Source organism: Nuphar pumila, chromosome 12, assembly GCF_984573655.1.
Source record: "Nuphar pumila chromosome 12, dmNupPumi1.hap1.1, whole genome shotgun sequence".
Classification (NCBI taxonomy): domain Eukaryota; kingdom Viridiplantae; phylum Streptophyta; class Magnoliopsida; order Nymphaeales; family Nymphaeaceae; genus Nuphar; species Nuphar pumila.
This window is the reverse complement of record NC_143260.1, coordinates 4,889,068-4,906,038: the sequence shown is the minus strand read 5'-3', so window position 1 is coordinate 4,906,038 and position 16,971 is coordinate 4,889,068. Positions and strand designations below refer to the sequence as shown.

Here is a 16,971-nt window from a genome sequence, read left to right as displayed (position 1 = left end):
TTAGAGCCATAGTGCTCCAGCTTGTTTGAGAATTGGGATGAGCTCCCCTGTTATATGAGCTGCCATGAGGCTATCCAATCCACCCAAGAACCTTCCCCCAATGAACACAAGGGGAAGACCACCCTTGAGATCACCAAACATGGATCTCAATTCTTCAATGAATTGGAATTCCTCATCCTCAGTGAGATCGTAAACGGATGGGTTGACGCCGAGACTCAGCAGCAGCCTCTTCACAACATGACACATACAGCAAGCTCGCCGGCCAAGCACTAGCACCGTGTTCTCGGAAATGAGCTTTCGGACTTTGCCGGGGGAATTTGCCAATGCCGTGTTTTCGGTGAGAAGAGAATGAACTTTGCCGATGGAATTGTCCGGCAATTGGTGTAGTTTTCCGACAAGGGACACCGGCTCCACAGCTAGAGGAACTGGCCTTAGATGGATCTGGTTTTGCATGGTGGTGGTGCTGGTCCTGTTTGGAGTTGGGGGGATATGGTGTAGCTTAGGGACAAAGGCAGAGGGGGGAATCGAGAGAGGGGTATGTTAGAAGCCTTGGTTTAATGATAAGGGAGAGAGGCAGAGGGAGGGAGGGGAGAGGTAGAATCAAAGGGAAAGGTTTGGAGGGGTTTATATGTAAGGGGAAGTAGGGGAAATGCGGTCTTGTGTGGTAATACGGCGCGCCTCTTAAAAACGTCATTTGGGGGTAGTTATGGGATCTTCCTTTCTCACGCGTCATGTTACGTCTTGGTGATGTGTCTTTTGCATCACCACCCTCAAACTATTACCTCAGAGTGACGTAGAGTACTCTTTCTCTCTCTATAATGCGCCCCCCCCATGTCAATCTCTTTCATGTTAACCTCTCTCTATAACGAGCAATCTCTCATGTTAATCTCTCTCTCTCTCTCTCTCTCTCTCTCTCTCTCTCTCTTTATATATATATATATATATATATATATATATATATATATATATATATATATATATATATATATATAATGAGCCCCATGTCAATCTCTTTTCTTTCATGTTAACCTGTCTCTATAATGAGCAATCTCTCATGTTAATCTGTCTCTCTCTCTCTCTCTAGAATGAGTTCCCCCATGTTAAAATCTCTACTTTCTGTCAAATGAGTTCTCCATGCTAAGGTCTCTCTCTAGAATGAGTCATCCCCAAGGGGGTGGGCATGACGTGGGAGAGGAGGTTGCCACCACACCTGCATGGCCCCATCTGGATATGTTGCATATGCAGTGATTGATCCCAATTGATGTGATGATGTAAGCAACCCGTAGTCCAACCTGGAAACCGTCCTGTTCATTGTCCTTTGCTTATATCTCACCTCAGGAAATGAGCGGCCATGCTGTGGGCAGTAAATTCAGGGGTGCAGACGGATTGGATTTGAGCATGATCTTTTCAGACACAATTATGAATTTGAAATGCAAACAGTAGCTCCGAATCCAAATCCAATCTAATGATGCAAGGTTGAACTCAGATCCAAAATATCGGTGGTAAATGAAGATACTAGCAAATAAAAAACAAGACATTTACATGAAAAAATACGACAGGATCAGATTTTGATCTGAATTGCACTGCAAGAAAAATGCGAAGCAGCGACGAATGCTATCTGTCGCTAATTCGTTTAGCGATGGATTAGCGTCTGTCGCATAATCCTAATCACTAATTGGTCGTTAATTTATGATGGATTAACAACAGATCATGTCTATCGTTAATCCATCGCTAAATAAACATGGATTTAGTTGTGCGACGAAATGTAATTTGTCGCTAATACTTCACTATTTTAGCAACGAATTGACGATAAATTACATTCCGTCGCAAAACTAAATATTAGCGACAGATATTATCCGTCGCTAATCCATCATAAAATTTAAAAATAAAAAATAATAATAATTGTCGACTGATTTTGGGGGTGCAATGAAATAAAAAAAAATCAATAAAGACCAAGCAATTAACATGACAAAGGATTTCCAGCTAGATCACAAAAAAATATAGAGCTACAAGTGAATAAAAAGAAAGTGCAGTTGCTTCTCCACTTATATAAACAATGCTTAAAGAATCAAGGCTCAGAGCCTCTGCTAGCCGGAATGAGGCATGACAATCACTGAAACCATTTTCTTTTTCATTCATTGTATGCTTGCATAACCCACCAGTAGTTTGAAGTTCCAAATCCAGACTCTTATTAGCTACTACAATTTCTTCATCCATATACAGTTCTGGAGCACATGATACCATTGAACCTAAAGCACAAATACCCATCTTTGTCTAACCAACTGCATCTTCTTCTGTATTGGCCACTGGTTTGCTGTTATCTGCAGCTTCAGTATCAAGCACAGTTATGCAGTTCCCATCTTTCACTTGCGCATCATTCTTTACTGTGGTGTTCTTCTCACAATGTTTAGCCTGACCAAGAATAAAGGCAACTTCCTCTTCAGTATCAGCAACTCTACCACCAGAGTCTTCTGTCAAATCACTTCTTTTTTCAAGCTTCAGTTGAGGCATACAGTCTGGTCTTGCCATTTCTTTTTTAGAGGCAATGCCTTCATTTATATAACCCTTTTGAGAAAATGTCAAAAGCAATTTAACATTGTTCACCAGCCCAATTTAAACAAAAGTTATACTTGAGGCCCTCAAAATTAGGACTTCAAAAGAAAGAGTAAACGCCCACAGGAATTTGACATAGACATGGCCCATATAATAGGATTTTGTTTTCCTAACATATTGCCAGAAGAGATGGTGTGCATGCAAATGTACATCTATATGTGTGTATACTCACATAAGCATCATGTGTGGCCATGTCCTACTGTCCTAGTTTTATAAAAACTAGTGTGTCATACCATGTATGTTCATTTCATGTCTCATAGTTGTATTTGTGTTTATGTGACAGAGGTGATCATAAATTCAAGCCATACAACAATTTTTTGTTAATTAGGTTTTCACACTAGCCTATAGAAATACATGGGTAGGGAGTAGGGACTTACAATTAGAAGGTGTTCTGAGTCTCTTTTTCTTCTTCTTGTTTCATGTAACATTTGAAATCTAAGAGTTACTAAACCGACATAAATTCAAAAGCACACACCTGAACAAACCATGATCTAAAAGCATAACTAAATTTTATAGCTATACCAAGACAATAGATGTGTAAGGCACAACGCCCAAAGAGAGCTGAGGTTCAAATGCACAAAGCCATGATCGAACCCTGGAAGCAAGAATTAGTTCAAAGCAACAAACCTTGGATCCACTTATGTTCATCCCACATCCTGACAAACTTCCAGTTCCAAATAAACGGTCCTCCTCATCCACAAACACATGCTTATCTATCTCACCAGTATCACAAATTGCTCTTCATAATCTTTTTCTAGAATTTGCATACTTGATGACAACAAGTGATCCTCCATTCAAATCTTCAAAATAGGTGAAACCATTTGAAGAACAAATCACCATTTAAAAGATTTCTACCCAAGACACAACTGTGCTTAAGTAAGAAATAATAAGGCAAAGTATAATATACCAGTAACAATATCATCAAGAGACTCTGCATTGCATTCTAAAGCAGGACAGTTTTTTTTTTCAAAATTTCAAATATTAAATTATTAGCTTTCTCCATGGTTTTCTTCATATTATCCTCTGAGGTATGATAAGTATTACATAGAGAGGCAAGAAGATCCACACCCGTGTCATATTTCTTCACTGCAATTAATAGACCACAACATAAGTTTTAGTTGAACCCTCAAAAACTTTTAACCAAGAATTAGAAAAGTTACAACACAAATGCAAGGAGTTTAAGGATGATTACCAAAGAGTGAAGTATCATGAAGGGAAAATTTTCTGAATTGAACAGGAACATGAATTATGAGAATAGCCTGAAATATAGTTAACACAATTTAGCGCTTATCCTGATACTGTGAAAACAACATGGAAAATAATGGTTTCTTTCAGTAGATTTGATTTGAAAAAGAACTTTGAAAAAAATATCAAAAGCTAAAGAAAGGAGAAGCAGGTTTATAGTTTTTAATAACCAACCAATATTGAAATTATTCCATTTGTATAGGTCACAAGTCCTTTGCCTAATTCATCAATCAATAAGCCCATTTGGCCAAAATTTATAGCTAAATAGAAAGCAATCAACAACAAGGGACCCTAGTGATATCAATACCTGTAGTCTCTTCTCCCAATCAGATCCATAAAGATTGCTTAAAGCAGGGCTAGCTTTGAGGCAAAATTGAGACATCTCTTTACAAAAATCAACGACACTGGATGAACAGATCGTGAAAATTACATAAACTTAAAAGATGAAGCAAATCAAACCCAACTAAGATTGAAAAAAAGTACAACGGATGAATTTTTACTTGATCCTAGCAGCTTTTAACAGCTGGTATAAAGTAAAACCAGCATCAATCGCTTTGGTTTTAATTGTCTGGGAGGAACTCCCACTGCTAAGCCTCTTTACAATGTACAAAATGATCGAAAACCATAATCTTTCTGTTTCATCAGGCTGACATCAATAAAAAAGCACATCGAGCTATCAGACAAAAGCACTGCACAAAAAAATGTTCCAAACACTCTCGCACACAAAATCCAATGATTAACACTAAAAAATTTGATGGATTTACAAAAAAAAATGTTATAACAATATCAAATCAAGAAATAAGAGATGCACGCTTCTGCTTCCAAGAGCAGACATGTTTGGCAGACGAAGATGCTTGCTCTCCCGAAACAACGCTATCGCATGCCTCGTCGTGCTCTCATCAAGCGACAATCCACTCTGGAACACAAATACACCAACTTAAGGCACTAATTCTACAGATCAGAAGTCTTATAGATAAATAGAAAGGGAAAAAAAGAGAGGAAATTTTGAGCAAAACCTTGCAAAAATCAGCAAGGCGAGCCTCCATCTCAGCATCGTTCGACTGTGAATTACTCGTCGACGAGATGGACGGCTTGACGTCCTCCATGCTACCAACGCCCAGGCTCATCGTCTCACCCATGCTTCCTCCGAAAACCTAAACCGCACATCCTAAACCACCTCAACGATCAGGGAACAACACAGAAAAAGGAGCCAGAGGAAGAGAGAACACCGAACCCCTGACGCTTTTTCAAGAGAAATCTCAGCCTTATCCGCCCTCGCCACGAGAAAACCATGCTGGAAAAAAGCAGATCTCCCTTGGTCTTACGGTGATCTCATAAACGGAAGAAAAAAAGGAAGGAATCCAAAGCAACGAACTGGACGACGTCCTCATCGCCGTAGTCCCTCTTCTGCCTCTTGTAGGCGAAGCCATTGTCGTTGCCGGAGAAGAAGGTGAGGAGAGTGGTCGGCTGGGGGTGTTAGCGACGACGCTGCTCCGACGAAGCCACAGACGGAGAAAGGAAAAAGATAAGAGGGAGGAAAAGAGGCGGTGGTGGTTACGACGATAGCACCCGACTTCAGATGGGGAAAGGGAGAAGGCATCACGACGACAGTCGGGAAGCTGATTTGGGGGTAATCAGAAAGAGAGACAAAGGGAGAAAGTGTTGCAAAATTTGATGCTACTTAGCCACATAATAGCGACGGAAAATTTTTATCTTTCATCCATCGATGGATTTTACTATATAATTTTTTCCGTCGCTAATCCTGCTTTTAATTTCAATTTTAGCGACGGCTCGTTTTCTTTAGCTAATCCATCGCAAATTTGTGATTGAAAAAAAATCATGGTAATTTTTTGTTGCTAATTCACATTTTTCTTGTAGTGTCCATAATCTAATTTAGTACATCCAAATGCATGCTTGAATTATGCTCAAGGGTCTGAATACAAAAATAAATTTTACTTGGATCGGGTACCTGACCATATACGATTTGTTTGCACTCTTGCGCTGAAACTTTTCGCTTATTACACCAACCTGAAGTCCATTAATGAGCTTATATTGGCCATTAAAGGTCAGCATGGCTTAGAACAAATAAAGCCTTGATTGATATTTTGTTTCATTGGTAGTGTCATACATACCGGAAACTTCTTTTGAAAACTTTACGAGAAGCTGGCTTTTCCCGATATGAAATCAATTTTTTCTTAATATTATAAATGCATTTTTCAGGTTAAAAGAATCATATTTTCTTCTACAAATTTTCATTGGGAAAACTTACCTCTCTAGGTAATTTATGAGGCAAAAAAGTTAAAGATGCATCTAATAAAAGCAAAAAAAATTATCTATCTTTTTTATATTAGGTCTTACTCGCCTTTGCCCTTGCCCTTGCCCTTGCCCCAAACTTACTACTCGCTTGCCTCTTATGCTTTTCACAAGCTTCATGCCAATGCCATAGGTATTAAAGCATTTCTTAAGCACTTACTTAGTACTAGGGATGGCTGTGAACCGGGGCTGGGGCGGGGGACAAGGTCTCCACCCCTGCCCCATCTAAAAATCCTGCCTTCCATCCTCGCATGGGTTTTGATTTTAATCTCCATCCCTTCCTCCGTCTCAATTTCATGTCCTTCCCTGCTCGCTCTCAAAATCCTGCCTTTCATCCCCGCACCGGTTTTGATTTTAACCTCCATTCCCATTTCATGTCCTCCATCCTTGGTCCAAACGGGGTGGAGCCCCGTTTTCCCTCGATCCTCTGCCAACCCTAAAGAAGGAGTGGGGACAGGGCGGGGCAAGGTGGGGATCGCGATGGGAACGGGATGAGCGAAAGCGTAAGTCCATCACAGCCTACATTTTCGCAGGGGTTTTGATTTTAACCTCTATCACTGCCTTCATCCAGCCCAGTTTCCCCCTGTTACACTGCCATCCCTACTCCATACTTTACACTTCTCACCTAGCACATCGTTTGTGGCACCCACTTATTGCCCTCATAAATAGTGTTAATTCCACCTGTAGAGGCCCTGTTTATAGAAGCAGATCAGGTCATGCTGAACATGCTAGAAAAAAGAGAATTACTAGCATGTAAACTAAGATTTTGATGTTTTTTTTCTTAAATCTGACTATGAATGTAATCTATATGTTTGGTTTTACAAGGTTCAGCTATTGGATCATCTAATTATGATGCAAGATCAGGATTTGTTTAAGCCTCGAAAATTATCAACTTAAGATTTTTAGTAAACATTCGAGAATTCAAACATCATGTTTTTGAAAAAAAATATAATCTAAGAGTCAATTCCTAATAAATGGACCATGTTGAACGCATTTATAGGGCCAGATTGCAAAAGAAGTGTTAGAAATGCCTAGTTTGCACTCTAGTTTTGGCATATATATAGTGGAGATTGTCTCTTGGATCATGCTTTATTGATAAAAAAATATTTTTTTGTCCAAAAATTCTGAAGTGCTTATTATCTTTGATTTTTGCATTTTCTGGAAAACTTGAACACAGATTAGATTCAAACAATCCAAAAGTGGATTTCTTCTAAACAAAGCAAATAAATCATATGTATGAGGTTAAAGTTAACAAAAAAGAAAATTGCTAAGTCGATTTTAGGTACACAAAAAGATAGTAGAAAACAGTACATTTTTACTTCTCTCTCACTCTCTCTCTCTCTCAAAAAAAAAAAACACTACCTTTTTACATTTCCATTTTTTAAAATTCCAAAACTTGTAGATGTAATTTACATAGTTTCTTTTAGTAGAAAACAGGTTTTGTAGATCATAAGTTTGCAACATGTAAGTTAGGCTTTCCAAGAGCTTCAAAAATCAACAACCCACAAATTACCAAAATTTCATGACTCAAAAATTCTTTTCTTTTTACATTGAAAAAATACAATCCATGGTATGACCCACAGCAAACCAATCATGTTGAACACGTATTTGACATCAGATTGGCCGGATACAACTTGCACCTATGATTTCTAATCAGTTCAATAATCAAAAGCGTCCCTTTCAAACTGGTTTTGGATCGGGATGACCCAGTCCAAACCACTCCAATCCTCCGAGAATGGTTTGATTACAACAACGATTGACAAAACCAAAGTAAATTTATTAACATGATGATGATGATGATGCTAATCCATCCCCTTGAAAATTGAGAAAACCCAGACAACCTTTGATTATTACAACAGATTGACATAACAAAACATTCGAATTTCAAATATCGACTTGTTGGGTGATGTTGATCCCTTTAAATTAATTTTGAGAACACCTAATGTTGAAAGGGACCCACAACAACCAAACACAGAGTTGCAACTTTTAGAAAACTCCACAAACAAATACCGTCAGATCCACATGATCGGACGGACCGCCTTGCATCCTTATCCAAAGCAGATTGGTTCACATGGTCAAGGGGGATGAGCAGCACCCATATAGTTAGGTAAAAAGTCCAAAAAAAAAAAAAGGTTCATCGCAAGTGACGTCATCTCCAAGATCAATGACGTCAATATATCATTAAAAAAAACAAATAAATTCCAGATCTCGGTACATGTCGTATAGATTGCCTGTAAAGACGACGCATGGGTTGTTTTTGCTTTAGATTTGGAAGGTGAACGCCCGCATTGACCGTGGCGTGCATGCGTGCTTACATAGTCCGTGGACAGAACAGACGTGCAAACCTATTGATTCTCCAATATTCGCAAATAAAGTTTTGCATTGGCAAATAAAGTATGAACTTTACGATTATAACCTGCGAACTTCCTTTAAGTAAATACTTCTCAAAGAGAGAGGGCTAATTGTCAGCTAAACAGGCAAGGTACTACCCCAGCAGTTCATAACATCTTGTCTCCATTGATTGACCTAAGGTACCTATGTCATCATGCTCTCTCATTTTTATTGTGAAGTATGAAACCAGAAGAGACAAATAAATTGAGAATGACCTAGATGCCCCCCGACAGGTTTCTCCCTCAGTTCCTATGTTTCGACCCAGCATAACCAAACCTGGATCTTAGATTCGAAAATGAGTGGGTCTTCCTCAAAGACCCGAATATACAGATTCATTCCAAAAACATCACCAAGAACTTCCACAAGAGAATCGTAGACAAAAAAAAAATGAGAAGAGGGGTTCCAAAGGCCTTCATAGCAATTTAAAAAAGAAAGGGACCCCCACCAGTAAGAGCCTCAAGAGCACGGAGCCTCTAAAGGATCCTAACATTGGTGCATGAAAAGTGCACACGGCATACTGGTTCTCCTTAATGGAAGACATGAAAGTTAGTGTATTAACTTTTATTTATGAAATTTGGTAGGAGTCTGCTTAACCCAAACTTGCTTTTCAAAAAAAAAATCTTCTTTAAGTAAATACTCTTTAAAGAAATCCGCAAATGTATGTTGACAATCTCAAATACCTATTGTGAATATCTCTAACATTTAAACTCTAACGAGACTTCTGCAAATACAATACAAACTTTATGAATACTACTTATAAATCTTCTTTTAGTAAATACTCTTCAGAGTGGTTAGCAAATAAAGTACAACCTTCGCAATTATAGTATAAACTTCACGAATATAACATATGGACCTTTGTTAAGTAAATACTTTTTGATGAGATCTACAAATGTATGCTTACATTAATCTTGCAATCTAATCTGTAAAATGTTATATATATATATATATATATCACTATTCATTGAATAATTTGTTATATACGTATGAAGCATATTTTTTAGGATAATTAGTCTTAATACAAAAATACATTTATTAACATAATTAATTTAATTCTTGCAACTATCTTCGATTTTGAGATGAGCATTACCTTGAAAGGCGTGGCATGCATTACCGGATTGAAGTCTTACAATGAGCAAGTAAATGTACCTCAGTTTTAAAGATTTGAAGTATCGATGATGAAAACATACAACAACAACAAAATTAGGAGAACGAAAGAGAATATACCATGAGTTGGACAGAATGGCAGTCACGTGAGAGTCAGGGGAAAGCCGCCCTCAACCAATCTGCACGGTGTCAATTATGGAGGGGAAAGTAAAAGGGGTAGGATTGTGAGAACCCCTGTACCATTGAAGCAAGGGAGGCTCCGGGCTGACCCATGAGAAGGGGGGGAAGGATACTTTCTTGTTCCTGCCATTCTTCACTGCTCAATTGTTTCCAGCGGCGGAGCCAGCCACGCGCACAAGCAACCAGGTTTGGGTCATTGGAGTCGCACGGGAGGAAACAGTGGAAGCTCCGGCACCACCAATCACCAGAGCATACTGAGAGATATTGAGCCGAACGGAGCTTGCTAATGGGTCGACGATCCTTTTTGGATCCAACGACCATCCATCATTTTACATCAGAACTCGAAGGAGAGAAGAAGGGTGGTCGAGTGATGGCTGAGACCTCAGCAAAGACCAGAGCTTCACGTCGGAGTCCACGAATGAAGGAGGCAATAAAGGGTATGGTGAGGGAGCCAGTAGAGATGCAGACACAAACAATGGAGGACACCTGAAGGAAGAAATCCAAGGGAAGCTTAGAAAGTCTTTTTGATTGATTGGAAACATGCAGCAGGGACCAGCGGTTTAGGGTTTTGAGAAGGTAAGAAAGAATCACTCTGTTGAAGCCAGCCGAATGGTGGGGTGAGATGCCCCACAAGTCATGAGGGAAGCATTGGCAATGTGCAAAGAAATGTGTGGGAGGCGAAAAAACAGTGGCAGGATCTCTATGAGAAGATCGATGTGGAAGGGGACGACAAGTGGCAGCGATAAGATTAGAAAAAGCACATTGAATGGGAAGGTCGCGACGAGAGGGATAACTCAGTGAAGGGCATCCCCCAAGGATGAACGGGGCGAGGAGGAAGGGACGACGACGACTGGAGGAAGCCATCCGAAGAGTTCAAGCCTCAATCTCCATCTGTCTATTTCATTCAGTAACTGGAATATTACATTCTCATCAATGATTCCCAATGCATACGTTTCCATTATACAAACAAATCATATTTAATTAAAACAATGCATTTATTATGTGAGATATAGCTACTGTTGGTCATAGTGATGATTTAAGCCTAGCTAAAAATATATATATATATCATTTGATAGTCACTAGAATATGAGAACTAATATGTGAACCATGATTTTCATAGATTTTTTTGTTTATTCTCTTGAATCTAATCGTATCCTTTATAAAAAACTGCTCTTGAATCATCAGATTTTGATGCATAAATGAGATTTTTTTTAAAGATTTTAAATCAATAGCTTAATCTTCATAAATATTTAAGCATTCAAAAATCATATTTTTTCATTAAAAATACTCTATCTAATGGTTGATTCCTAGCAAATTAACAATGCCTAACACATCCACATGGTTGGATTTGCAAAAAAAGTATTTGAAATTCATATTTCAGTTTTCATATTCTAGCGACTCTCATTTGATGTACCTATTTTTAACGTGTCATGCGGGTATGCTCAACAAGATTTGAACACTATCATACATCTTCAAGGCACAACGGCCATACCAACCCCGAAAGAACGTGAAATTTACTGAAATATTTTAGAGCTCTGCACTTTAGGCTCTCATTAGGAGCTTTGAATTAGTATGTTGTGATTTCCACCAGCGCTCTCATGCTTTTTGCTGCCCGGGGGCCTTGGTGTTGCAAAACACTACACTGGGAATGAAATTAGCAGTAGGGTGGGTTGGATCTACCTAGGATGAAGGTTTTAAAAAATTTGGCTGTTTTGGATCGGACAGGATCTAACTTATATATTTAGTTGTTTTGAATCCAACCCGTTTGCATCTCTAGTTGGAAGCTCAACACCACATTTAAACACCATTCTCACGAGGATGCTTTTGACACAACCCATCCTTAACACAACATTTTGGCAAAACCATATTTTGGAAACACATGAAAATGGTGTTTCCATCTCAATGCAAAGCTCCCAAACATAACCTTATAGAAATAGCAAAAACTTATTTTTCTAGAACAAAGTGGCAAGGGATTTGGGTTGAAGTTCATACTATCAAGTCAATAATCTGGTTGGCAATTTGAGGTAGCATTTTGAGTCCGAACATTGAAAATGGAATTTGTAGCCTTTTCATAATTTGATAAATTAAATAGTTCGAGGGGTTCAGAATTTTTAAGTTCTTCAGAGGTAACACCGCCTCTCTTAATCTCTCAGGTAGGCTGGTTTGGTTTGGACCCAGGTGGAACCAGACCTGGCCCCAATTTTTGGGTATGGTATCAGATCCGGATCCAAGTTCAAAATGACCCACCATAAGAGAAACCATACCCAGACCCAGATCAAACAATATTTCTTTATTATTTTTACATTGAAAAATGTGGGTCTTAATCAGAACTCGGGTTGGGCCCGGATTTGGTATAAAATTTCACAAACTATACCAAGGTCCATGAATTAATCGGACCTGAGTCTTAAACGGGTCTTCTTATTTATCACCACATTCGGACATTATAAGGTTTTGTTCAGGTCAGATCCCCCGACCCGTTACAACCCTAGGGGTAACCCCGTGGGATTTGAACCTAAGATTCCTCATGATATTATGACTTACCATCCAAGCATTGATTTGGTGCCCAATACTCTCTCTCTCTCTCTCTCTCTCTCTCTCTCTCTCTCTCTCTCTCTCTCTCTCTCTAAGAAAGCCCAATCTTCCTGAGAAATATCTTTCCGAGGACAAGTGGGCATGTTTGGTTTTGTTACAGGTGAGATGAGTTATCATACCTGAGAAAGTTCAAGCTGTGATTGTTGGTTACAAGGTCAGTATGTTATTTGATTGGCAAGCTTGGGGTTAGGCAGACCTACCATTTATATCTCAAGATAGGCCTACATGCAACTAGGACTTGGATACCATTCAAGTGGTTTATTCTTCCAAATGTTTTACATGCAAGGTCAGTCTTGTGACCAACTTTCTCAAGAAGGACCATTTTCAAATGAGAATCAGAATCTCACCTTGCACTTCTCGTATTTCACTAAACTTAAAAAAGTGTTGTGATTGTGATTTTCAATCATAGCATCTCTTGGAAATCTAACCTTTACATAGCATTGCAATTGTGAATGTAATATGTGTGTTCCAACTCCGTCGCTAGGACCCTCGATCGCTTCTCAGGGCCAATGCTGGGCATCAGCTTATGGAAGAGGATGACCATAGTTACCGGAACCCTAAGGGGAGAACTGCTTCTCAAATCGCTTCCCTCCACCATCCCACTCGTTTTCCCTCGCTTCCCACTTGTTTTTCTTGTTTTCAAGTTATTGTTTATTTTTCTCATTTATTCCACTACAACAAAATATAGCCATTAGCGGCAGTCAAAAACTGCCCTATAGCCTCCTGTAAATGCCACTGAAGCAAACATCGGCAGTTCTACCGATGACACTGTAGGTGCTGCAGCTATAGGTTACCTATATTTAGCAGCAGTTTTGAACGGCCTCTGTAGGTTTCAGCAGTTCAAAATTTGTCGTTGTAGGTTACTGAAAAGCATAAATTTAGAGGCAATTTTGGACTGCCACTGTAGGTTACCTAAACGAGAAAACCATAGATTTAGCGTCAATTTTAAACTGTCGCTGTAAGTTACCTATATTTAATTAATTGCAGTTTTGAAATGCGCTGTAGGTTACCTGTAGCAGTTTCCGGTAAAACCTTCATCAGTGGTAATTTTATAAATTGGCCGCTGTACAAAATGCCGCTGTTTCCATTTTTTGTTGTAGTGTTCTTTGCTTCACCCTTGCTTCCCACTCGCTTTCTTCAAGTTTTCTTTTTTTCACTTATCACACACTTCTACAACCACTTCCAAACTGAATCTTACTTCACACTTCATACTATTATTTTACACTTGCTTCTCCACTTTCGCTTCAAGCATCGCTTGTTGCTAACTATGAATATATATGACACCTACAAGATTCGAACCTTAACAAACCCAACCCCACTTTGCCAACCCCCTAGGGGCTAACCTAATTGAAGTTGGCCTTACAATTTACAGAGAGGATTGTCACCGTTAACCCCCAGCTTGCCTAACTAGAAAGGCCTACTTGCAAGTAGAAGATTTGGTATGAGTTCCCTAAGATATTAAAGGGTTTCACCCCCAGCACATATGTTGGAATGCACACACAAGTTCGATTTTGGCCCCATGTACACATTCCTGAATCCAACATAATCAGATGTAGTAGATTTGGATTCTGAGTCTGATTCAGACATGAGTGGAGAAAGCCTTTACCAAACCCAGACCCATTTAAGTGTTTGTCCTAATTGAACATATATTTACATGTAAATGGAGTTGGATCCAGAGTCAGATTCATATTAGAATGTAGATAACTGAAACCAAGTTTTTTGACCCATTAACTCAATCAGACCAAAAAGAGTTTGTCAAATTGAACTAAACAGATTGGGGTACCTTAAATTGTGGAATGATCAAGTTAGGTCCAACACCCCCCATGCCTTGGCTCACGCACGCTGGATATATATGGAAATGGATCTCGTTCACGCTGCCTGGGAATCTTTTCACATGTACATACGTTGCCCTTGGAGACACATTTTGAAAAGGTTACCTCCATACCAAGGCAGTGCAAGTCTGTTTAAAGGGTCGATCCACATCAGATCGAATCCGATCCGATTCAAACTGGACCTCATGTCTTTGGAATGAAAAGACCTACTAGCTACCAAGTACGAAAACCATTCTTTGGAGAGCAACCCCAATATGCTTTGGTCAAGTAGCCCAAGAATCCAAGATAAGAAGCATCGCTTGGGTGTGTTTAATACACTTGGATTTGAATCCCTAAGATAAAAGAAATCTGTGGTTGTTACATGCACACCCTTTTGGACGATTTGGGTTTGGATCTCAACCACATTGAGTTGAACCTCATTTTGAGGATTTACCATGTAATTTTTTTTGACATGTGGGCTTAGAAGGACTAGTTATATGTTAGTTACGGGTCTATTGGATCTAGGAGATCCATTATATCTAGAATTAAAGATGGATCAATTATGCCTAAGGGAAGCCAAAGAGGTTTAATGCATCACATGGGGAAATTTGTGAGAGGAATCAAGGTTGTTAAATGCGATGAGGCGAAGCGAGGCGTTGAGCCTGCGCCTCGCCTCTGAGGCGTACGCCTCAGGTACTGAGGCGTACGCCTCTCACAACTGGTATGAAAGTGAAGCGGTGGGAGGGGAGGCAGGGAGCGGTGGTGGAGCAGCTGGCCGGCACCTGGCGGTGGATCCACCGGCACTTGGGGTTAGCACAGCCGACAAATCGGGCGGAGGAGGAAGACTTGGGGATGAAGGAAGGCTTCAGTAGGTGGATCCACCGGCAATTTGCGCATCACAGCACGCCTCAGTACCTTGAGCGTGCGCCTCGCCTCTGAGGCGTACGCTTCAGGTACTGAGGCGTACGCCTCTCACAACACTGAGAGGAATAACTAGACTTATTAAAGAGAAGATAGTAGATACATGAGGTAGCCTGTGGAAGAAGCCTCTCCATATATAAGCTTGGACCATAGCCTTGATTTGTAACCTATGAGTCATTAATAGAATTGGGTTCCCATGTGGGAATTCTCAATGGAAGATGTTCACTACCTTTAACTAGTGAAGGGAGATCCCACACTACCTTTCACTAGTGAAGGGAGATCCCTCACTACCTTTAATTAGTGAGAAGAGTTCATAGGGATGGTACTTTCCATCTATAGGAGAATAAACATCAAATATACTGAAATTTACACTTAGTTTAGACTTGATCCCCTTCACCAATTATGTCACCCTAAAATAATCGTCCCCTCAGAGTAGCCCTAAGAGCACAATTCCTATACTTCCCCACACTCTTTCTATTTCTGGGTCTCCCTATGTTCAAAAACTGACTAAACTCTATTCTAACCCGCTGTACATGTAACAGTAAATTTCTAGTCTTAATTGGAGAGGGGGGGTGTTTGGGGATGGATGGGGGTAGGGATTTCAACGGGTCGGATATTATCTGGCATCTTACCTGAATCTGAATCCCATTAGTCGTATCCGGTGGGTAAACTAGGACCAGATTAATAGTCAAATCTGACTCGGCATTGGATTTTGCATCCACATCCAAGTCCAACTAAAATCCGAATCAAAATACATGTAAATGCCAGATTTTATGGTAATCAGATCCAGATCCAGATTCAGTTCTGGCTGATCTCATCTGACTCTGAATCTTAACCTGAATCCGATTAGGTCAGATTTGGTATTGCCTAGATCTGACCCGTGTCCAAGCCGTTTACATCCCTAATAGAGAGTGAAGGTCAGGTCACAAATCCACAGATCTGAGATCCTAGGATCTTGGGTTGAGACATTAGGATCTCATATTCTGCTGTATTCAAGTGTTGGGGCTGCAAATGGATCGGATTTGGTTGGATATCCAATCCGAGGCCGACATGTTATTTCCATATATAGATCCTTTAAGTAAAATCCAAATGTGCATTCGGATCGAATTTAGATCTGTTCAGCCTGATTACTTTTGGATTCGGGTCAGATTCAGATCCACAATTTAAGTCAGATCTAGAGTTTATCCGAATCAAAATCCGACCTGATCAGACTTTCTACATGTAAATAGCTTGTTTTTGTTCTTTTTTTCTGGATCTAGTATTTCCACAAGTATTTCGGAATCAAATTTGACCTTAGGTCCTCAGATCTGAATCCTTATTCGGATCTAATGTTTCTATTTTGGATGTGGAAATATCCAGCCAAAATTCGACCCGTTTGCACCCCTATCAAGCTTACCCTTTATGCGTTCAAGTCCCAAGCATTGGGTCCCATAAATTTCGTATATACTAAATCCTGCATAGGTCTCAGATGTGCTGATTACTGCAAAACATACCCATATTGAAGTACAACTGAGCAGTTTCTTCATAGTGGGAGCCAATAGAAACTGGTTTTGAGTCTTTGACCACCAGTCCCAATGGTTCTCTTGCTCACGTTTATCTAGCTGGAACCATCACATTAAAGATGGGTTTTTTTTTTTTCGAATCTTAACTTATGGTGCTGTATATCTCAACTCATAAAGGGATGTGCTAGCTTTTTTATAATATAATATAAAGTAATACAAAACAAATAAAAAATATATCCCTTCCAATTTCCCATGGCTCAAAATGGATACTTTGCATATAAGATAACAGGTGTGAGTTT

The 16,971-nt window shown here is 39.6% G+C and overlaps 2 protein-coding genes across 8 annotated transcripts; both read right to left on the bottom strand.

Moving 5' to 3' along the window:
- On the bottom strand, nt 1-453 carry LOC149819743 (glutaredoxin-C9-like). The gene has a single exon (XM_089983476.1). The coding sequence runs from the start codon at nt 451-453 to the stop codon at nt 1-3; it is 453 nt and encodes a 150-aa protein (XP_089839602.1).
- Nucleotides 454-1,933: 1,480 nt separating this feature from the next.
- On the bottom strand, nt 1,934-5,482 carry LOC149819742 (uncharacterized). Of its 7 annotated transcripts, XR_016426627.1 has the most exons (6): nt 4,875-5,482; nt 4,359-4,774; nt 4,166-4,262; nt 3,806-3,872; nt 3,241-3,699; nt 1,936-2,412 (listed from the first exon to the last, which is right to left on the bottom strand). XR_016426627.1 is itself a non-coding variant. In XM_089983124.1 (5 exons), the coding sequence occupies exons 4-5, from the start codon at nt 4,238-4,240 to the stop codon at nt 2,275-2,277; spliced, it is 366 nt and encodes a 121-aa protein (XP_089839250.1). In that variant the 5' UTR covers nt 4,241-4,262; nt 4,359-4,504; nt 4,692-4,774; nt 4,875-5,482; the 3' UTR covers nt 1,948-2,274. The 7 variants fall into 7 exon arrangements, 3 of the variants coding, with proteins under 3 accessions (XP_089839250.1, XP_089839248.1, XP_089839249.1); XR_016426626.1 differs by having other exon boundaries at nt 1,934-2,412; nt 3,241-3,872; XR_016426625.1 differs by lacking the exon at nt 3,806-3,872 and having other exon boundaries at nt 1,939-2,412.
- Between the last annotated feature and the right edge of the window lie 11,489 nt (nt 5,483-16,971).

Excerpts from the sequence above, each read along its gene's own strand:
- LOC149819743 (XM_089983476.1), bottom strand. The coding sequence starts at position 453 with ATGCAAAACCAGATCCATCTAAGGCCAGTTCCTCTAGCTGTGGAGCCG.
- LOC149819742 (XM_089983124.1), bottom strand. The coding sequence starts at position 4,240 with ATGTCTCAATTTTGCCTCAAAGCTAGCCCTGCTTTAAGCAATCTTTAT. Across the intron at positions 2,566-4,165 it reads ATTGGGAGAAGAGACTACAG|GGTTATATAAATGAAGGCAT; the intron begins GTATTGATATCA and ends TTTTCTCAAAAG.